The following is a 23,758-nucleotide window of genomic DNA, read 5'->3' as shown; positions in this document are numbered from 1 at the left end:
ATGGAGCGAAAAATTCTGGTCTCCGTTTGTGCAAAATTGTTGCAAATCAATGCCGAGTATTTGGGAATGTTATTACTGTTACTGCATTCTTCATTATAAGTGGAAACAGTATATTCTTGTTGGAGAAGTATTTTTCAATCAGGTCCTGAACTATGTGATCAGCAACAGAGCACATAATATAAAGATCCATGCAGATATATGCATATATAGGAGTGACAAAACATTGTCCTTAATATCAAGATGGACTTTGAGAAAGATATATTGATGCAGAGTGCCATTACTAAATTGTAACATAATTGTAATTGTGTCCTGGTCAGTTGAATAGAAAGCAGAACACTGATTTTTAAGATTAATACATAACAAGCAGTAATGTAAAAGTTCTGATCCTATGAACAAAGTTTGGGAATTATATATATCCATTCAATGATTATTTCTCGAGCAAGAAGACACGTCAAAATTTATTACATCTTACAGTTACTCCCAACTACTGTATTTAAACTTTGATTAATAGCTGGTGTCAAAATTATGGAATTATAATTCAGGATCCACTTTCTCAGCCTACTCCTGCAGTACCTTGGGGTTCAGACATGCATGGTGTTGAGTACCTTTTACAATCATGACTGTCAGAAAGATGTCATAATGATCCTTCCAGTTGACAATATTGGTACTTGTGTTGTCGAAGAAGAACAGTGTAAAACTACAAGACATTATAGTATGCAAGTGTATCTCTTATTCTTGATTAAGAAACAAATGGACATAAGCACAGTCAATCTTGTGTACACAGACCTGTAGAATGGCATATACTAATCTTCTTACACAGATGGAGAATCTTCAGTAAAGAAACGATGGAGCCTATACATATAAGGGTGACTTCCAATCATGAAATCAGAAATATATGGATTCTAATAAAGAAGATCAAATAACACTTAGTATGTGCGAATACTGGTGCCATGAGATCTGGAGTTGTTTGCAGCCTCCCAATCATCATGAATTTCCAGACACAATACTGCGACACTTTAGAAATATATTCATTAGAATATTATAGCTATGAATTATTGGAATGGAATAATATGAAAGAAAATTCGCATAATCACAAATCCCTATTATCGTGAGCCTTCCATCAGCAGCAATAATGAGGCTAATAAAAGATAATAACTCCAGCAAAAAGGAGTCAAACACAAATGCTTGGCAATCTACATTTCCAACGATAAACTAGCATATGTGCTCAAATGGTGGCAGGCAGAATCATTGTTCAATTAATAAGTATCTAAATGAAATACATCATGAGAATCTATCATAATTTTTCAAGACTTATGAATGTTAGATTGATTAAACAAAGTAAAGGTTTCATATGGAAGCCCTCATAAGTAAACATCATCACATCACCGTCCGTGTGCCATCAAGTGCAGATGATGAAAGCAGCAATTACTTTAGAATGTACTAGTTGTACCCAAGACAGTGTTGAAAAAAAATCAATGTGTATTTCCAGATATATGACTCGAAAAAACCGCCGCAATACTCCTAATTGATTGGAATTAAATAAATTTTGTCCGTGTTACAAGCATACCATTCATGGAGAAATAAAAAAATAGATTGAATCGAACTTTTCTGCCCAGAAATAGAAATATATATTGAAGATATTTATTTCTTTATCTTTGTATATATATTAACAAGTCACTGTCAATATTTCTTTTCGAAATATTTTGAAACAAAATAAATAGTATTTGAAAGGTTCATAAAACAAACTATGAATAAAATGAAGCCATCTTTTCGGAATACATATAAACCATATTATCAAAATAGATCTAATAAGTTTAGAAATAGATCTAAATTGAGAAGTAGATCTAAATTGAGAAATAGATCTAAGTCATCTTTTCGAAATGCATCTAAGTGATTTTCTCCAAATCAGCATTCTTTTCGAAAACGTTTATCGCCAATTCAGCTTGGAGAGCAAATGGATTATAAAAATATTAGCTTAATTAGTTGATTTATTAGTGAGCAAGGAAAAATACTATCTCATCGAAGGAATCAATTAACGTTGAAAAAACAATGCTTAATAACTAGAGCTATTAAACAAGCTTGTATTCTATCTTTGATACCCTTTCTTTCTTTCAATTCAAAAGTAATTAGAGCTTAAGACTCCATTTAATTCGAGCTAGGATATCTAACAAAGATAGTGCAGATTTTTTTCTCTTTCTATAAATAAAATGAAAATAATTTCATTATCCAAGTCATTCCGAATTCATTTTCGTACTGTCTTTAGTTTCCCGGAGAATTTCCTCGTAGTTCCTACGGGGTGGAGATGATGGGGTCAGTCCTTGGCATGACTTTTCCTTCAGCCCCCTTTTTTGGGCTAAAAAGGGTTGAAGGGAGATAGTACATCAAGTTGTTCGCAAGGGCCAACTTGATCCTCTTCCCCAAGGATCCTATAAGAAAGACCCCTAGGAGAGCCGCCAACTCTAGCTATGGACCATGTACGATCCATACTAGATCTAACCAACTACCCGCTCTACCTTCTCTACATTCTTGACAGTCTATCTTCGTCTTAATAGAGTTTTTTAGTGGCATGTTACGGTCCTTTCTCCCATTATTGATAAAAAGTGAGCCACTGATTCAAGTAAAAATACTATCATTACTGCCTAAATAATCAGACATCCAACTCGTAATCGCAACGACCCGATTGCAAGAGCAGAGCTCTATCAACTGAGCTATATCCCCGTAGATATCAAATGAAGCAGACAAAAATCCTACTACATAGCACATAATGGGTGGGCTATCCTGGGCTTGAACCAAAGACCTCGTCCGTGAAGTAAATAATCGCACCTATGATTCGAGGAGAATAAGTTCTCTCTTCATTCAGGAGTGACTCATCCTTCCCAAACACAGCATACAAGTTTCCACTGTATTGTGCTCTCCAAGTGTACTTGCTCTCCTTCCTTTTTCTTCACCAACGGCAAGAAAACAAGTAAAAATTTGGATGAGAAGAGAAAAGGTGGTATTAATAAGATCCTCCTAACCCAATCCTAGACAGTCCAAGATCCTTTTTCGATCCTTCTTTTCTCATCGTTTATTAGGAGACGAATAACGATTTCCTAATCTACTGATTCGGAAATTGTTCATAGTAATTGAACGAGTCGAAGACCGAGCAAGTATTTAACTATCCACTATTTTAAGTTTAGAAAGAAAAAGTCTCCCGGCCGGACCTATACTTACTATATTTCCCGCATCCTACGGAAAGAAAAAAGCATGAATTCGAATGATATGATCCTTCTGTCACCCTAGAATAAAAGGTGATCTCATAGTTCTTGGTCTGTGAAGATGTGTTGTTAGGTGTTTTTTTAAACATTTAGGCTTAATAATAAGAACTTTAGCCTATGCTCGAGAGATAGCCTTCCATACACTGATAAGATATGCATGGATTCTCGAAAAAAAGTAGCCAAAATACATGGCTGCCCAGGACCGCCCAGATCCCACGAATGAATAGAAAATTTGATCTACATTCGATCTCACCTTAATCACCTTATCTATCCTCCTGGTAAAAAAAAGTCGGTTTTCAACCCTGGTTCAAACAGGAGTACGCCATGCTAATGTGCCTTGGATGATCCACATCTCTGGGTTAGGCGTTGATGAGCACATTGAACTATCCATGTGGCTGATAGCCTTCACAGCCCAGGCACAACAACGCAGTTATTAGGGGTGCGCTCTACAACTGAGCTAGTAGCCCAGTAGGCCCCCAAGTAGTAGGAGATGCTTGCCAAAAGCAAGAGAAATCCTCTTGCTCACTTGCTTGCCTTTTGCTTTTTGAGACCTTTTTGTATGTGTTCTTTTATTAATTCTATAATTATAAATAATTAAACTGAACTTACCAATGCCATAAGCTTCTTACTTAAAATAAATAAGTAACCAATGCCATAAGCTTCTTAAATAAATAAGTAACCAATGCCATTTAAGAAGTAACCATTAGCATAAGCTTCTTAAATAAATAAGTAACCAATGCCATAAGCTTCTTAAATAAATAAGTAATCAATGTCATAAGCTTCTTAAGTAAACAACCAATGCCATAAGCTTCTTAAATAAACGAGTAACCAATGTCATAAGCAAATTACATAAAGAAACCAATGCCATAAGCAAATTAAATAAACGAGTAACCAATGCCATAAGCAAATTAAATAAAGTAAAAAATGCCCTAAGCAAATAAGAAACTAATGACATAAGTCTTTTAAATAAAGTCATAAGCTTCTTCAATAAATGAATAATTAATCCCATATTAAATATATATATATATATAGAAAAAATGATTTAAATATTGAAATCATTGTCGCTATTTGTTTTGTAAATACTGATTTTTCTATTTTTCTAATTTATAAATAAATTCAAGACACTAAATGGTTGAATAAACTAAAACAAGCGCAGAAAATAGGAGACTATCCACTTGTCTCGACCTGGGAAAAGGAGCTTACTTATGAATTTCATTCTTACTTACATGACTATAACAAACTACACAGTCGATAAACGACAAGAGACTTAATCTCTTGTAGATGCATCTTTGTGTCACTCGCTCTCTTTCGCAAGCGTAACAGTGTATGAACTCAACAAGCATTAGCTCTCCCTGAAAAGGAGGTAATCCAGCTGCACCTTCCAGTACGGCTACCTTGTTATCACTTTACTCCAGTCACTAGCCGTGCCTTGGGCATCTCCCTCGTTGCGGTTAAGATAATGACTTCGAGCATGGCACACTTCCCTAGTGTGACGGGCAGTGTGTACAAGGCCCAAGAACGAATTCACCGTCGTATGGCTGACCGGCAATTACTAGCGATTCCTACTTCATGCAGGTGAGTTGCAGCCTGCAATCCGAATTGAGGCCAGGTTTTTGAGGTTAGCTTACCCTCGCGGGGTTGCAACTCTTTGTCTCGACCATTGTAGCACGTGTGTTGCCCAAGGTATAAGGGGCATGATGACTTGACATCATCCTCACCTTCCTTCGGCTTAAGATTGATAGTCTGTTTAGAGTTCCAAACTTTATGGCAACTAAACACGAGGGTTGTGCTCGTTGCGGGACTTAACCCAACACCTTGTGGCACGAACTGACGACAGCCATGCACCACCTGTGTCCGCGTTCCTGAAGGCACTCCTCTTTTTCAAAAGGATTCGCGGCATGTCAATCCCTAGTAAGGTTCTTCGCTTTGCATCGAATTAGACCACATGCTCTACCGCTTGTGCAGGCCTTTGTCAATTCCTTTGAGTTTCATTCTTGCGAACGTACTTCCCAGGTGGGATAATTAACGCATTAGTTGCAGTACTATACAAGTCGATACACACAACACCTAGTATCTATCGTTTACGGCTAGGACTACTGGGGTATCTAATCCCATTTTCTCCCCTAGCTTTCATCTCTGAGTGTTAGTAACGGCCCAACAGAGTGCTTTCGCCCTTGGTGTTCCTCCCGATCTTAACGCATTTCACCGCTCCATCGAAAATTCCCTCTGCCTCTACCGTACTCTAGCTTGATAGTTTCCACCGCCTGTCTAGGGTTGAGCCCTGGGATTTGACGACGGACTTGAAAAGCCACCTACAGACACTTTACGCCTAATAATTCTGGATAATGCTTGCATCCTCTGTTTTACCGTGTCTGCTTGCATAGAGTTAGCCGATGCTTATTCCTCAGATACGGTCATTTATTCTTCTCCGAGAAAAGAAGTTTACGACCCGTGAGCCTTCTTCCTTCACGCGGCATTGCTCTGTCAGGCTTTCGCCCATTGCAGAAAATTCCTTACTGCTGCCTCTCAGAGTCTGGGCAGTGTCTCAGTCCCAGTGCGGCTGATCATCCTCTCAGACCAACTATTGATCGGAGCCTTGGTAAGCCATTGCCTCACCAACTAGCTAATCAGACATGAGCCCCTCCTTGGGCGGATTCCTCCCTAAACAATAAAAGCATCTTCAGTAATATAAAAGTGAATAATATATCATTCCATCATTGGAACATACAAAGGTGTCATGAAGAAATCAGGATGGCATAAAGATTGTCCTTGGCTATTCATATTGGTTCGATTTTAGTAACTATCGAGTACCATCAAGGAATCGTCTTTCAATCAGTGGAAGCCATGAGCCATATTTATGAACCATAGGCGGATTTTTTCTAATTGCTTATATCTAACGATGCCTTGTGTTTGATGTAGGTCTATGCTGTGTTGGGGAGGAGTGGCTTGTACATAGCATAGATGGATGCACCCTTTGACAGTGACATCAAAAGCGTTTCCAAAGTTATCAAGGATGTTGGCATGAAGGTTCCATGAGGAGCCACCAATTCAAAGGATATTCATGAAGATCTTGATCAACGTTTGTGCATTTCAATAACTGGAGAGATTCGAGGGCCACTTGTATCATTAAATATCTTGTTCATGATTTTATTGCTGCTTAGAATATATGAGAATTGTCACGAAGTGCTGGCTTTAAATCCCTTAAAAGTAGTACCAAATTATAAATTTGAATATCACACTATGTAAACAGTATTTAGTTATTTAGTTTGAAGCAGTGTGTTATTTGGAAATAACCATATGACCTATTGTCCTCTATAAATAGGAGATGGCAAATCAAACAATTCATATTCACATACAATTTGATACACTTCCAAATTTTTTACTATATACACACTATTGATATATATATTATTCTTTCATTTGGTAAAGAAATGGAAAGTTGAACTAAGCCTATGGACGTTGAGTTATTGAGTAATTTTATACACGCGATTCTAGAGTCAAAACTGCATTGGATGGATCATTCGTAAGGAGTCTTTGGTGCAATTTTATTTCCGACATGATTAATAAGATATATTTATTATATTTTATTTGCATGAAGCATTAGAGTTGAAAATATTATTTTGTCCTTTATAAACATTTTTAAATTTCAATAAATTTTTTAAAATTCAGATAAGTGGATTGGATTGTTATTGCATTTTTAAACTTGATAAACATAGATATTATGAAATATTTAATTGTTTCCGTATTTATGTCTAGTTTGTCTCCATATCATAGGAGTTAAAGCGCATTCTAGACTAATTTAAAATTGCGTCCGTATAATTGATCCGTCGTGTCTGGATTATTAATTTGTTTACAGTTTAAGTACATTGAACTTTATAAAGTTGTACGTTTCAACTTATAATATTGACTCTATTTGCCCATTTAATTAGGAATTGGTCTTTATATTATTCATGATTCATAATTCATACACTGGCAATTATTTCATATCTTTCCTTTGAAGAATTGATATATTCATTTGTTGCTTTAATCCATAATTATTATTTTTATTTAAAACACTACCATATTCATATAATCATTCACTTTTATTTTCAGTTCATAATTCGCGAGTTTGAAAGTTTTCTATAATTCTTGCCATTTGGGAAACTTTTGTTATATTCGCATTCTAACCCATCTGCTATAAGTATCTTGGAATTTAGTGATTTGCTCAGGATTAGGTGCACCTGTAAAGCTAGAAGCGCAGGGAACTTGGATTACACTGTTCAGTTCCATTGAGTTGGCCATAACTGGTTGGATATCCCAACATCGAGATGGCAAGACTTGTAGGATTGCAATCTGCGGTTTTGGGAACCAACAATTGGAACCTGCGCTCAAATTATTAGTACATTATTGAATATATAAATAAAATCCAAAACATGTGAGAAACATTGAGCTAATTAACTATCAACCTAAATACTACCCTTACTAACCCCCTCCTAATCCTTCGAAACAAACTCCTCTTAAATCACCTAACCCTCTAGAGAGAATTACTTCTTGATTAGGCAATCATCATAAGAAGAGCACCCTTTCTAAGGCCTTTGGGGATCTTTGATTATGCTCTTTACAACACTAGTTGGAAAAGATCCCACTTCTAACCAAGTCTCTTATCTCTGACATATGCATATGATTGACCACTACAATATATATTGTCTTTTAGAGATTCTTTGCAAATCTCTTTCTCTGGATACAATTTTGAATCCGACTTTCGATTTTTGAATGCCCTCTGATCTTAGAGTCTTCTCTAGGAGAGATTTGACATTCATAATGAATGTCCTCTATCTTGGCTCAATTGGATCTCTATGAGAGTTATAACTTATATGTATATAACTCTCTTTACAGAGTATGTTAGTTTCAACTATTATGTATCAGATACCTCTAATCTTCTTGGATCTGCAACTACGTTAGTCCCTTCTATATGATTCTCTATCAATAGTTTACTGTAATACACTTAGTTCGTAGGGTCTTGTCTTATTATGTCTTTATCACTTTACTGGATATTGATCATGTTAGTGTTTGAGCCTCTTATTGCTCTGTTTACACTGTCACCAATGTTTGCAATGGTATTTGTTTGTGTCACCGTTGATTGGGTTATTATATATATATTGCTTTTGTTTGTTCTTTGTTTGATGCCATTTGTATTTGACCATGCTGGGAGGACTTGCGTCTTATCTTCTCTTCTATTCTTTGATTCAATTCCTGCTTCTATGCTTGTCATAGTTGTAATGATCTGTTTAAGACTTTGTCTTCTTGCCAATTGACAAATGGATCTCTTACTACGTTCTATCTTATTCAGACTGTGCGATTATGTTATTCCTTCCTTTAATTCTGTATTGGTTCACTTATATAATGTTTGATTTATTTCCAATACTCTATGATGATTTGTGATTGGCGGATGAATTTCTGATGTTTTATCTTGATTGTGCTAATCATTCTATATACATGAAGTGGCTTCCGTGAATGGTCATTTGATCAATCGTGTTTCTTGGTCGATCGATTAACATGATGTGTGCTAATATAATTAATTTGTTATATTTTCTATTTTTATCATTTGCAGTATTTGAATTGGCTAATATTCGATATATAAAATTCTTCATTTGGTTATATTTAATTATTTGTGCAAAGAGATTTATTAGATATATTAGGTTTATTTATTTGTGGTTAGATTGATTAAATTATTTATTATAATTTCCTTATTATTATATTATTATTATTTTTCTTGATTATAATTTCTAAGATAAGATTTCACCAATACTTATTATATACATCAAATTTATATACATACATACATACATATACATATATATATATATATATATATATAGAGAGAGAGAGAGAGAGAGAGAGAGAGAGAGAGAGAGAGAGAGAGATTTTTGTTTAAGAAATTACATGCATTATTCGAAACTTATTTTGGGGTCATCACATCTAGAAATAGCATGAATGTAAAGCAGGGCTAGTCATTGCCTGAATGACTAGTTGTTGGGGTGATGTTTTTGACAATTTGCGCTCTTGCATCCCTGTTGCCTCCACATCCTCGCTTCCTCATTGCCTTGTATCTTGAAAAGCATAAAAGATAGGGAGTTAAATTTAATAGATCTAAGCAATGACTGGTCCTACTTCTTACCTATCCCCCACACATGCGTACATACTTCAAAGGCAAAAAACAGATTAATTTTTAACTTGTTTGTTTCTTGTGCAATCATCTTGTCTGTCAATGACATGTGGATGTAAATGTGGCTCCTACAAGGACTTGAGCCCAACATGCTATTGAGAGACAAGATGCAGGTATGAAGATCAAGTAAAACATTAAGCAATGTTAAAGGGACATGCATTTTAAAGCATGAACCTTTTGTTGCATTCAAATGCAAGTAAAATCAAGAAAGCAAACAGACTGTTTAAGGGACAATTCATCATGAATTGAAACCTTACAAGGTAATGAAACAACATGATGATGTGATCAAAGATGTTTAATCAGATTTGTGAAGAATAGTGCAAGTAAATCAGCATCTGAAAAAGGAGTAAAACTTTGAGAACGCAATGACATATCAACAACTAAGGATAAACAAATATGTACATTTACAGTTAATGAGTCAATGTAGTGGTTCAAACTTTGGAACGTATGAGAATGAGAATAATGAAGGTAATCATCACAGGGTGAGTTGATGATCCAAACAATGCATCATGCTGATCATCACAATAATATAAGAATGGATCTGCTATGCAAGAAATGCTACTAGATGTATTGGAACAGTCAACAATATGTCAAAGAATCCAAAATTAATGATATTGCAATAAAAGAGGAGCATCACAATGGGAGCAATGATCAAGGGAAGCAAGAGAGTACTATACTACTCCATGATATTTAAGCAGTCAATCCTATGGTTATTATATGTTTCACGTGTTTCACATGAAATGCCACTTTTGTAAGGCATTTGAGTAGTCATTAAAAAATAGTTATTTACGGGCTAAAGGCATGCATGGCTGATCAAACTAGTGAGGTTAATAAGTGTACAATAAAATAATATTTGTATTAAAATAATACTTGTATTGGTGGTTCCGATTGATTTAGTATATCTTAGACCCATTTTTATTTTAATTGTTTCCGTAGGTGTTGCTGTCAGCTATCTTTATAAGCCCTCGAGAAGTTTCTTCGAAGGGTATTTAAGCACGACATGTAGGTAGTAGTTGGTATGTGATTTGGATTATTTCTTTGTACTGCAGATTCCTATTGGAGTTCAGTATTGTTTTCCATTTTAGAAGTGAAAGATATTCTCTACTTGCCTTTCTCTAGTTTCGGTGGGATTGAACCCTCACCCTATTCTGTTTGTGTATTATTTTGATTCGGATCTGGCAAATCCAAAATACTATTTTGGTCTGGAACATATATATCTATCTATGATTATCTCAATATATTCTAGTGTCTCTTTAAAGTTGTTAATTCATTCTAGAGGACTGACCATTATTGAATTTGAAGAACAAATCGTATTGCCCTCTACAAGGATCGTAAAGCCTTCCTCTACACACTCACCTCCATTACCATACGACCTCCTCTCCCTCTCCCAAAACGTATCACCTCCACCACTGTATGACCTCCTCTTCCCCCTCATTGTACGGCCCCTCAATCCATAATTGTATGACCTCTCTACTACATCTGTACAGGCCTCCAGACACAACCGTACAACCCCTCTGCTATAATCGTACGGGCCTCCCAGGCACAACCATACGACCTCTCTGCTACAACCATACGGCCTATTAGACAACCGTACGACTTAGTCACTCCTTGCCAGACTGTACATTGCCTTCGGGTTAAGATTCCCTTCGGATCGAGTTTCCATTCAGGTCGAGTTCTCCTTCGGATCGAGCTCTCCTTCAGGTCGAGTTCCCCTTTGGATCGAGTCCCCCTTTTGGATCGAGATCACCTTCGGATCGAGTTTCCCCTTGGATCAAGTTCCCTCTCAAACCAGATTCCCTTCAGATTGAGTTCCCCTCTGGGTCGAGTTTCACTTCGGATTCGAGATCCCCTTCGGACTGAGTTACCCTTTGGATCGAGATCCCCTTTAGCTCGAGATTCGCTTTGGATCGAGTTACCATTCAGATTGAGATTCCCTTCGGGTCAAGATTCCCTTCAGATCGAGCCCCCCTTCGGATCAATTTCCCCTTCGGACCGAGATTCCCTTCGGATCAATTTCCCCTTCGAACCTAGATTCCCTTCGGATTGAGATTGCTTCTGGGTAGAGATCCGCTTCAGGTTGAGAGGGCTGCCGAACAGAGACCCCCCTTCAGGCTGATATTTCAGGTTGAGATCTCCTTCAGACTGAGATCATCTATAGAACATTACAGTGGTATTAGAGCTGGTGATTCTGCCAGCCTGTTGGGAAAATGGAAAGGTTTGACTTTGATTACACTATGGCTCAGTTTTGAGCCGATTGGAGGGCACATCTGTTAGTCAATTACTCCAAGAATACTTGTGCGTGCCAACTATTGGATGGTCAAGTACAGGATGATAGATACAAGGTGGTTGGCGAAATCATTTACCACAAAGATAAAATCTACTTGGTACTTGAGTCCAAGATGAACGGAATGATTTCGGAAGAAGGTACTTGCAAAATATCATTGAACCAATGCTCGACGATCAACTTAATGGAAATTTGGGTTCTACCAACGACCCTTCGAATAAGCAAGCTCAACCGGTAGTTGTTTAGCCTCCTGGTGATGCGGATTCAATCGAGGATTATTTGTAGGAGCAATCTTTACTGTTGGTTGATTATGAAGTCTATTCCCCAGTGGCAATCATGATGGATTGCACAGATGATTTTCAAGTTTAGGATCTTGGTAACTCGAGAGGAGACAATATTTATATCAGAGTGGCGCAACGGATGCATAATGACAATGTGGTGCAAGGGAGGTTTGATGACAATTCACTCATTTCGCATGTGTGTTTAGTTTGGGATCCTAGTGACTCAGGACATGACAATATTTATATTAGAATGGTGCAACGAAAGTTTGAGGACAATGTGGTGTTGCTAAGGATTGATGTCATTTTAGTTGTCTCGCCTACGCATTTGATTTGGGCCCTTGGAGATGTTGGCGTTTTGTCTGATGATGAATTGCTTGAGCGCAAACAATCTTTGGGCAGCGAAGGCTTGTCATGTCCCCAAATTTTAATGTAATAATTTAATTTAATTAATTAACTAGTCCCAAAATCTAAATAAAATAACAAAAGGACCTTTAATTAGTTACTCTAATTAATTAATATGGGGCCCAAGTTAATAATATTTGTATTTGTGGTTCGGATTGATTTAATATATCTCGGACCCATTTTTATTTTACTTGTTTCTGTAGGTGTTGCTGTATCTTTGTAAACCCTTGGGAAGTTTCTTCGAAGGGTATATAAGCATGACATGTAGGTAGTAGTTGGTATCCGATTTGGATTATTTCTTTGTATTGCGAATTCCTGTTGGAGTTTAGTATTGTTCGCCATTTCAGAAGTGAAAGATCTTCCCTACTTGCCTTTCTCCGGTTTCGGTGGGATTCAACCCTCACCCTATTCCGTTTGTGTATTACTTTGATTCGGATCTGGCAAATCCAAAATACCATTTTGGTCTGGAACATATATATCTATCTATGGTTATCTCAATATATTTTGGTGTCTCTTTAAATTTGTTAATTCATTTCGGAGGACTGAGCATTGGTGAATTTGAAGAACAAACTGTACTGTCCTCTGCAAGGATTGTAAGGCCTTCCTCAACACACTCACCTTCATCACCATACAACCTCCTCTCCCTCTCCCCAAACACATCACCTCCACCACCATACAACCTCCTCTTCTCCCTCACTATACGACCCCTCAACCCATAACCATACAATCTCTCTACTACATCCGTATGGGCCTCTAGACACAGCCGTAAAACCTCTCTACTATAACTGTACGAACCTCCCAGACACAACCATACGACCTCTCTGCTACAACTGTACGACCTCTTAGACAACCATATAGCTTAGTCACTCCTCCCTAGACTGTACACTGCCTTTGGGTTAAGATCTCCTTCAGGATCGAGTTCCCCTTCGGGTTGAGTTTTCCTTCAGACCGAGTTCCCCTTTGGATTGAGTTCCCCTTCGGATCGAGTCCCCCCTTTGGATCGAGATCCCCTTCGGATCAAGTTTCCCTTTGGATCAAGTTCCCTCTCAGACTAGATTCCCTTCAGATTGAGTTCCCTATTGGGTATAGTTTTCCTTCGGACCCGAGATCCCCTTCAGACCGAGTTCCCCATTGGATTGAGATCCCCTTTGGGTCGAGATTCCCTTCGGATCAAGTTTCCATTTAGATCAAGATGCCATTCGGGTCAAGATTCCCTTTGGACTGAGTTCCCCTTTGGATGAATTTCCCCTTCGGACCGAGATTCCCTTTGGATCAAGATCCTGTTTGGATTGAGGTCCCCTTCGGATTGAGATTGGTTCCGTGTAGAGATCCCCTTCGAGTCGAGATTGCCTTCGGACAGAGATCCCCCTTTTGGACAAAATCCCCTTTGGGCTAATATTTCGGGTTGAGATCGCCTTCAGACGGAGATCACCTACGGAACATTACATTACATTGCTTGTTTCAACTGTGTGTTTCCTGCATTGTTTCTCCTGTTGTGTTCATTTTTGTAGGAGGGGTTGTCATTTTTCCTTGGGCTTTTGCAGGCCTAATTTTGTTCTGTGTTTGTGGGATACTAGTGGCTATTAACTTACAGGGATGAGTTACGGGCGTTTGGCTGGTTTCATGGTTCAGGGGGTCATGCTTGTTTGATTAGAGATGATCTTTTCAGAGTTAGCTAAGCAGTTCATTTTGATACCTTGGCTAGATCCTTGTGGATTTGTATTGATCATACTAGTCGTCATTATAGAGATATCTCCATGGCTATTTGCTACTTTCCGCTGACCTCCTCATCAGAAGCTACACATAGTACTGAGGAAGGTGAACCTTTCTCGCATTTGCATGAGTGCATTTCCAAGTTCTTGACCATGGTTGACATCATCATCATGGGGGACTTTAATACACAGACTAGAGATCTTTAGAGTCCTCTTCATGATCGGGGCTCTGACTTGATTTGTACTTTTGAGACTAGTCCTACCAGCTTAGGGCTCCAATGCCTCTCCAAGGATTCTCATGGTCCTCTTTTAGGTTACAATTGCAACCTCCTCCATCTTTATGAGTCCTTCGACTTGATGATTTTGAACAACCTTTCTTGCTTTCCTGATTCTGAGCTCTTCACATGTTGGCCCCACTGTGGTGTCGCAAACGTGGTGGACTATGATCTTGCTTGTGCTTCCTTCATTACCTGCGTCGATCACTTCACCATCACTCGCCTCCTCTTGACCAATGATTCCCTCCTTAGCCTATCTATCCGTCTTTCCCCTCACCCTCTCCCCCCAACCCCTCGTCTACTATGACCTGCCCCTTTACCCCTATTTGCTTCTTTGAGAGTGATCGGGACCTCTTCATCCTCCATCTTAGATGGCTCCTCCCCCACATTGCTTCACTAATCCTAGCCAAGCTTCTTCCATGTTTGAGTTATTGGCCGCTGTGATTTGGGAGTCGTCTGTCCTCTCCATCCCCCACCGCACCACTCCCCTCTCCTTTTAGTCCCAGATGTTGGAATACTTGCCCCATGAACTAGTGGTTTGATGATGATTGCAAGTCCTTCCATCTCTCCTTATGTTCAACTTTTGCTACTCACTCTTGTTAAAGTTGTAGCTTCTGTCAGATTGATTTAACATGAGATACCCTGTTGATGGTAAATCATCTTTAAGATAAATATCTTATATATACAATGTATATATTATATATGGAATATTATATATACTATATATTATATATTATTAAATAATAATATAATACTATATTACTTATATGGTTACTTATATTACTATTATATTAATATATTAACTAGTGATGTTTAAACGTAGAGACATGTCTCCTTTCATATTTATAAGCCTTCATTTGCATTTGGAACACAATTAATACAACGACACTATTACCACATTTGCAGCGATCTTAGAAATTAACATGGTATCGGAGCCAAGTTGCAAATGTAAGGAAATAAGGAGGAATATAGAATTGGATGAGAATGAAGAACAATATAGGAATCTTTAGCAATACATAGAGACACCGTGAACAATTGATAATAGGTATGTGTATTAATAAAAGTCAACCCTTAAGCAGTCTGCAGATAAGAGGACAGGGAAGAGAATGATTAGAGAAGTATAGAGGGGAACACAGAAAGGAGAGCTTCAGATCACTGTAAAACATTATTATCGAAGAGGAGTTACAAAACATGGAAACTGAAAAAGAGATCACAGTTCATATAATGGAGATCGCAGTTTATAATGAAGGTTGCAGTTCATATGCATATGATCACAGTATACATGATTGGAGAGGATAACATATAAAGCAGGATATTTTTAAAAGATTAAGAATCATATTGCATATTGAGAGGGAAGAGATATCCTTCTTCATCAGTGAAAATGAGTAGAAAATACATAACGGTTTTAACAATAGTCAATGCAGTATTTTTCAATAGAAAGATATCTATTGGAAGGCTATATATATTTATATAAATATACTAAATTCATTTTACCAAAATATTAGAAGAGCCATATCAACTAAGGCAACAATTATAGTAGACTCGATATACATTGCATAATCAGCATCAAGAAAGAACTAGCACATTAAAAACAAAAGTTATATGAGAGTTATTATCTAACAAAAGAATTCTTGGGAATCTAAATAAACTTGGTGGCATTAATAGTTGCATATGTCAAATTGTCATGGCAAAGATTGCGATGATGTTTTGAAATAAATTTATCACTGCTACATCTTACTCAGTACATAAAGTTTAAAGCAGCAATTCATAGTATGGATAGAGGATCCAAGAGAATTGCCCCAAATTACTAAGCCAATCTACTAAGCAGAAATTCATATGTGCAGGCCAAAGTACAATGAAACAAGGTAGGAAGCCAAGAAAGGAGTAACTACAAACTAGGGTGAACTACGAATCCTTCTTAGGTTCATTCTCGGATGTCATATCTATAGGGTGCTTGTTATCTTTAGGGCATCTACTAACTATGATAGTCATTGATGAACTTAATGAGCAAGTCCCCCAATATCATGCACCAAGGTACAAAGATTTTTGTGGATATCATTAAAATCCCCTATATTGGCAATCTTCCTATGATAAGGTTCTAGTACAAGAGGTTGAGGATGTCATGTTAAAAGTCTTTATTAGTACTATTGATATAAAAATGATGTAGGAATTTTACATTGTGGGGGGATGAATAATTACCCAATGTTTCATTCCTATATGGACCTTTATTGGAGAAATCAGTTTCATGGATGCCCATGTGCAGATAAGAATTCATATCTTTTACATCTATCTACTCATTATAGTCTCTCTTATTTTTATTTCTATATGTACTATATGAACTATTTATCCTTGATCTTTTCCCTTGTATTTGAATTTGATCTTGCAGGAAAAGAAGAATGACACATTAGGCTGCTTATGACGGTAGCTTAAAAGAAGTTATGATCGAGCTGGATAAAGCGAGGCTCTTGAAGAAAATATCTTTGATGATTGATACTATACGTATCCTTCTACATTTAGAGGGAGTATGGCACTTCTTCGAAGGCAATGCAGGAGCTTAAAAGAGGGAGTCTAGAAATACATGTGTGTGACTGCATGATTTTGATGGGCCTACTCTTGAGTGCATCACGAGGAAGTATTGACTTATCATTAGGAAATCAAAAGATTGATATTAAACTCAGAGTGAGTGTGACAAGAATCCTTGGGGGAAAGAGAGCCTCTAAAGGAGTAACTAGTAGACCTAACTTCCTAGGATCATTGTTTAGAGGGAGAATTTTTGAGGTGCAATCTTTTGTGAGTGATATCTTCTCTATGAGGAGAAGTTCTAAGTGAAACTCCTTGTAATACATTCTTCTCTATGAGAGAATTAAGGTGAAAAACTTTGTACTGCCCTCTGATTGGGTTCATGGTGGTTACTATTTCACATATGATATGTAATGAAAGGTGACAATCTTTCATTGACATATATAAACAAAAGGTAACCATTATAAGACGACAATCTTATAAATGGTAGACCTGTCATCATGACAAGCTTCATTAAATTGTTGTCTCGGAGTAATAGAAATCATGATAACAAGTAGATAGAAGGTAACCATTGTAAGGTGGCGATCTTATAAATGGTAGAACTGTTATCATGGTTCTTTGGGCCAGATTTTACCGGACACTAGATAACCAACTTGTTATGGTTCTTGGGCCGGATCTTGCTAGCCACCATGACATAGTTACTACTATAGACCACACTGAAGGTGGTGTTTTGAAGTTATGGAAATTGCTTCAATTGTGTGTTATGAAAGGTGAGAAATTTAGCCTCATAGTAAATTGAATATCATACTGAGATGATATCTCTTCATGTTCTGGAGAGTATAATGTGTTCTATAAATCCTCCCTAGCTAAGAGGGAGTATTAAGGTTGTAGCTTTTGTCGGATTGATTTAACATGAGATACCTTGTTGATACTACTTAAGAAGAATGGTGTAGAGAAGCTCAAGCCATGATACTACGGGCCCTTTAGAATCATTAGGCATGTGGATGAGGTGGCTTATGAATTGGCATTACTAGTTGATAGTAAGGTCCATAATGTTTTTCATGTGTCACGCCTCAAGAAGGCATTAGGACATTGTGTGTTTCACTCCACAACACTACCACCCTTAGATGACGAGGGTAAGTTGATTTTGGTACTCGAGGCTATATTGGATGTTAGGGAGAAACAGTTGAGGAGACGAGTTATCAGAGAATATTTGATCAAATAGGACTTGCCAGTTGAGGATGCTACTTGGGAAGGTGAGGAGATTTTACAACATCCCGAGTTGAGATTGCTTGAAGAGAAGCAATTTCAACAAGGGCGGATGGTAATGCCCCTTTATCCTAGCACTCAAATTATATGGAGTTTGGCCTATAATCAGATCCTCATAGGCCAAGGTGTTGAGGAGAGGGTCATGTGGGTAGTTTCTTACTGTTTTCATAGTCTTCTTGTAGACACAAACTTCTGGCAGCTACAAGCTTGCTGCAGCCATAGAGTTCTTGTAGCCTATGATATTTGCACTTTATATGAATTATATATCAATATTAAGTTTAAGTGCAATTAATTATTCTTGTGAGAGAAGGTGAATCTTCTAGAAAGTGAAATTAAATATAATTTTTTATTTCTTCTAGAATGAGGCCAACCTCTTGGATAAAAGAATAAATACGGAGGGATGCCTCATTGTTGGATATCGAATGTGTTGCTATCTACTTTGCTTGATAACTAGTGGAGCTAGGGGTTTTTGGGTTTTGTAATTTGCTACATTGGTCATTGGGAACAAACACTTCCAATTAGTTTACATAACCGAGGTGGTGAAAGATCCTCTGAAGGGTTGCAACTATTGGAGAAGAAAAATCAGTCTTTTTATTGTGCCAAATTTGTGGCCTAGGGCCAGATTTGTGGAGTAGGATTGAATAAATAAGTGTGATATTAATTACCAGACATATTGTAGTAGGGCAAAGATATTTGGGATAATGATTCTAGAAGGGTTTGGAAGGCTTTCTTATAAATGAAGGTAAACAATGTTATTGCTATAGTGTCGTTGTTATAGTGCCACTGCTATAGTATTGCTGCTGTAGTGCCATCGCTATAGTGTTTTTGCTATAGTACCATTGCGACAGTAAAATCCAGATATTTTGGGCAGTTTCCATGTTCCTATCCATTTACATTTTGCATTGCATTAAGGTTTGGTCGGAATATTTTAGGGCATTTGTAGGGATTTATAAATCAGTTTTGTAGGTATTGTAATCTGATTTATATCAAAATTTTAGATCAGAAAGTTGTCAAAAGGGATTAGAATATCATTGAAAATTATAACAGGTGTTTCCCTAATGTCTTATTGTTGTAGATGCATATTTTCTCATTTGTAATCAATGCTTATACATTTCAAAAAATACAATCTTTTTTTGCATCTTTATTGTTGGTTGTTTGGGGTTTTGGAAGCGTATCTATTTAAGTTTGGCATTTAGAAAGAAACACAATGTAGATTAGCAATATATTCCTTGTGCGCAAAGTGTTTGATGAAATTCTCAGGTCAAGAAATCAGAATTGCAAGGGATATTACAGATTTGAAGTTTATCTGAAGATCTTGTTGCACGGGGATTTGCATTTGTACATGCATTCTTGTTGTTCTATTATTTCAGTATTTTAAAAGGTTCTCTTTCTTCTTGCAATGTAATTGATCAATGAACTTCTCTGGAGAATTTAAAACACACAGGATTTTACTAATTGAACTAGCCTCTTTTAAACCTTGAATAGCCCTCTTGAATTGTTGTTGTCAATAAGCTATCATTCATTCGATTTTCATTTTTTTCTTTGCAGGGTTGTTTATAAGTTAGACCACAACTTCCGACAAGCAACTAAAATTGAGAGAGTGCAATTAAAGCTTCCAGTTAAACCTGGTCATGTACTTGTGAAAATAATATATGCAGGAGTTAATGCTAGTGATGTGAGAGTTCAAATCCTTAAAGTTTTTGTTAGTTTCTTTTTCAGTTGGTTGCTAATTTAGATACTGAAGTCTAATTTTGAACTATAAATGTACAGGTAAATTACTCATCGGGGCGTTATTTTGGAAATGAAAAGGAAGCTGCTTCTCGTCTACCATTTGATGCAGGATTTGAGGTTTTTAACATTTTCTGTTTATTTTTGTAGTTACTAATTCAGACTTGCTTAAAGAAAATTTAGTATTCCTCATTAATGAATGCCCATTATTCTTTGTAGAGCGACCTTTTTTCTTTTGGTTTGTTTATTCACCTTTGTTGGGTAAATGGTTTAGTTGTCACGATTTCACCAAATTCACATGTGACTTGGATATGACATCCACTGTCGGGTTACACTGCACCTACTGTTGGTAGATTAGATATTTGACCTAATTTAAGTAGTTTATCACATCTTCTCGGATTTGAACTTCGAACTCTGTAGTAAAAGCCCTGATGCTTTTAGTGCTTAGTATCATCCTTTTTTCTTTACAGATATCTGTTTGCTTTCCTCAGTAACATTTTGTTTCAGTTCTCTATTTTGTTTTGGTAGCCCAAAATGAATGATGCATATGATTAGTATTTATAGTGCATTTTAATCGGTAGCCTATAATATAACATTTCTACCTATCCGTGTCATAGATGACAAAATGCATAAAGGAAGTAAAATAAAAGTGAAAATGTCTCTTTAACTTTTGGAATGTCAATATGCTTGGTGGATCATTTTTGTCATAGTGAAATGGGAGCTGTTGAGAGAATATTCCTCCGCATTTTTGTTGGTCAGCAATGTAGGAGAGTGTGGAGAGCCTTAGGGTAGTTTTTACCTAGCTACATGTAAATTTGTCATGGGGGCACTGGAGGTATTGACATTGATTGAAATTTGAATGTTGGGTCCATTTATTGTGGAGCTATAGGATTTGCTAAAACATGCTGCTGTCAGTGATATTTTAGAGGTTCCACGCTACTTAATACATGGTGTTCTCTTCTTTCCATTATGAAAGCATGGATGGATTTTAATCTTAGTTCCAGTTTTGTTACCTTAATGTACTCTCTAAGGTTTGAATCTTATAAACTGGAAGTGGAACTGATAAAAAAAATAGGAAAGATGATTTGAAACTCTGAAATGGGAATCTTCGAATTTTACTTTTTCTTTCAGTGAATATTCATGGTGCAATTTCTAAAGGAAAGCATAAACCTGCCAAAGGGTTTGAGTTGGATTAGTCAAGGCATTGGGTTCGCCCAAGTTTAAATCTCCCAAATGACATCTAATGTGTAAATCTGAGCTGTGCCTCTTGGTCTTCTGTGATTGGCTTCTAGGATGGATGTTACTTCTAAGGGAAAATTGAATGGTGCAAGTTAAAAACAAAGGTATGCCTTGACAGGACTATGGGATAATGGATAAGTTGGTTGCAGGCTTAAGATGCTGGGACATAACAACAATGTGCTCCAAAAGTGAGAAATTCACTGTGAAACTTTGCCTTGACAAAATGAATACTAAATCTGTAATTGATGCAAGTTGTTAGTGTCTGAACCATATTAAAATTGCACCTATGATCAAAGACAAGGTTAATCTATACCATGAAGAGAAGCGGCATAACAACGTCCTCCAAAAGTTAGAAATTCACTGTGAAGCTTTGCCTTGACAAAATGAGGTCTAGTAATTGATGCAAATTGTTAGTGTCTGAACCATATTAAAATTGCACTTATGATCAAAGCCAAGTCCAATCCATATGAAGAAGAGAAGCTTAAGTGCTATAACATATGATGTGCTTTAGCAGTGACCAAACAATTATTATGTAGTGCTGAATAGGTGGCAAAATAGATAGTGATCCACAACCAAGGAAAAACCATTCTCTATAACTTATGATGTGCGTTAGCAGTGACCACACCATTATGAAATCAGTGTTCAATAGGGGGTAATCTAGATAGTGATTCACAACTAAAAAAACACATTTAATTCAGGTGCTGAAAATTGCGGCTTGACTAGTCCAAGGTTCCATACATTACAAAAACAGGTGAAACGTGAGGAAAGACTTTTCCTAGTAGATAAATTTATAAATACACATTTTAAGTGTGATACTGATAACCACCCTAGATTGTTTTTAAACTATATTCAACTGAAACTAATATGATTTTTCCCACCTTTTGATCACCCAGATCTTGGATTGGGCAAGATGAGAGCATAGAGCATTTCAGATTACAATGAACTGAAATGCACTGTGGAAAGGAAGTGCCAACTGGCAAGCCAACCAATATGACTTGTTCAGTGAGGAGGATATGTATTACGAGAAATGTAGATAAACATCTTGCATTTAATTTCGTAGTATGCTCAGGGGCACTTCTGTTTGTTAAGTGGGAAAGCTTATGACACATGCTTACCTAGTGAGAAAGCTTAATACGAAAACCACTTGTTTAGTGGGGCAAGTACATCAGCAATAACATACTTAAATGCACTGGCAGTACTGCCATCCAATGCTTATTAAGCACATAGAAATGGTAGCTATTGGCAGTATAACCATTTGAAGCATTAGAAATTGGCACACATACATTGTGTCCATGAAAATAAGAGGATTAAGTGTTGAGGACCTATGTTGCATAGACTTTTTTGGACAAAGGGCGACATGAAGTATTTTTGGTATGTGGGTACTTTTGGGCCAATTTTCTAGGGGACAATATGGGATGACTGTTAAAAAGTAGGGGAATATAAAAAAATATAGAAAAATTTCAAATATGCATATCATAACATTGATAGATATTCTAGAAGCTTAATAAACTTAAAAAGTATTTGGAAAAGTGATTCATCTTTGTTGAACCTTTCATTGTCAATTGGGATACATACTATATTTGAATTATAATAAAAATGCCCATGGCTCCAAGTTTCAACTTTGAAATGACATAAATTGTAAATAATAAACATCGAAATAAGAAAATGTAACAATATATCAATGTCCATAATAAGTAGATGGTAGGTCTAAGAGTCTAAATAAAAAAGATTTGATGCCCTAACCTCCTTTTTTAATGACTCCTTAACTAATTGGTCCCTTTCTTTCTGCTCTTCTCCTTTGCAAATGTGAAAATAAATTTATTTTTCTTTTATGCTTAGATTAGTTTTGATATTATTAAATGTGGTTTGGGTGTCCTTTGGGCCTGGAAAACCATTTTCAAATTAAAATATGTTTTTTTTATAAACTATCCATCCAAAAGTGGCTTTCCAAGATTCTGCACGAATTTGGTATGGAGAGAGTGCTTACAAAGGCCGTCCCCATGTCCCTGTACCATTCCTGGCACGAAAATGGGGATACCAGCATAGACGACACTATCAGGTGGAGCATAGCTGATGAGAAGTGCTGATATAAATAAGAATTGCTCTAACAGCCCACATTGGTGACAAATAACATGTATCTAACAACCCAGCTATGAAATGACAATGTGATACCTTGCTTGGATATATAGGAAAGCTAGTGTAGTTCTGAAGATGCACTGAGAACATGATGCTAGAGGTCTGGGAAGCAAGGAAGATACTAGAAAATCTCACCAACACACATCTAACACAGACCCAAGTTGCGACATCACTCGTAGCTCTCCGAAATCACTTCAAAACTTGCCCAAACATTAATACTGGAAAGATATGTCAAACTGCCATAGAAAGACTGAGCGCACATTGAAAAATGTTCATTACTGAAATTTGTATGTCTGAAAACTTATAGGTTCCTTGAAAACTACATGTTGCATTGTAACTATTAAAGATCTGAAACCCATCTCAAATATTGTCACAATATAGACGAACTCAAACCTGAATGTTTATTTCATTTATGACCTGCAACCATGATAATCCCGTGTATAAAATCCT

The 23,758-nt window shown here is 36.8% G+C and overlaps 1 protein-coding gene across 3 annotated transcripts in view; it reads left to right on the top strand.

Moving 5' to 3' along the window:
- The window catches only part of NQR (ARP protein (REF)), a 297,015-nt gene that overhangs the window by 126,624 nt on the left and 146,633 nt on the right, over positions 1-23,758 (top strand). For all 3 annotated transcript variants that reach the window (XM_089819174.1, XM_089819172.1, XM_089819173.1), the window contains exons 8-9: positions 19,754-19,880; positions 19,976-20,053. In XM_089819174.1, the coding sequence (XP_089675300.1) occupies positions 19,754-19,880; positions 19,976-20,053 (205 nt within the window). The remainder of the gene's footprint in view (positions 1-19,753; positions 19,881-19,975; positions 20,054-23,758) is intronic.

The sequence above is a fragment of the Cupressus sempervirens genome, chromosome 3, assembly GCF_028749045.1.
Source record: "Cupressus sempervirens isolate cs-2001-9-10 chromosome 3, ASM2874904v1, whole genome shotgun sequence".
Classification (NCBI taxonomy): Eukaryota; Viridiplantae; Streptophyta; class Pinopsida; order Cupressales; family Cupressaceae; genus Cupressus; species Cupressus sempervirens.
Note: the sequence above shows the minus strand (reverse complement) of the source record. Positions and strands in the feature narration are given on the sequence as shown.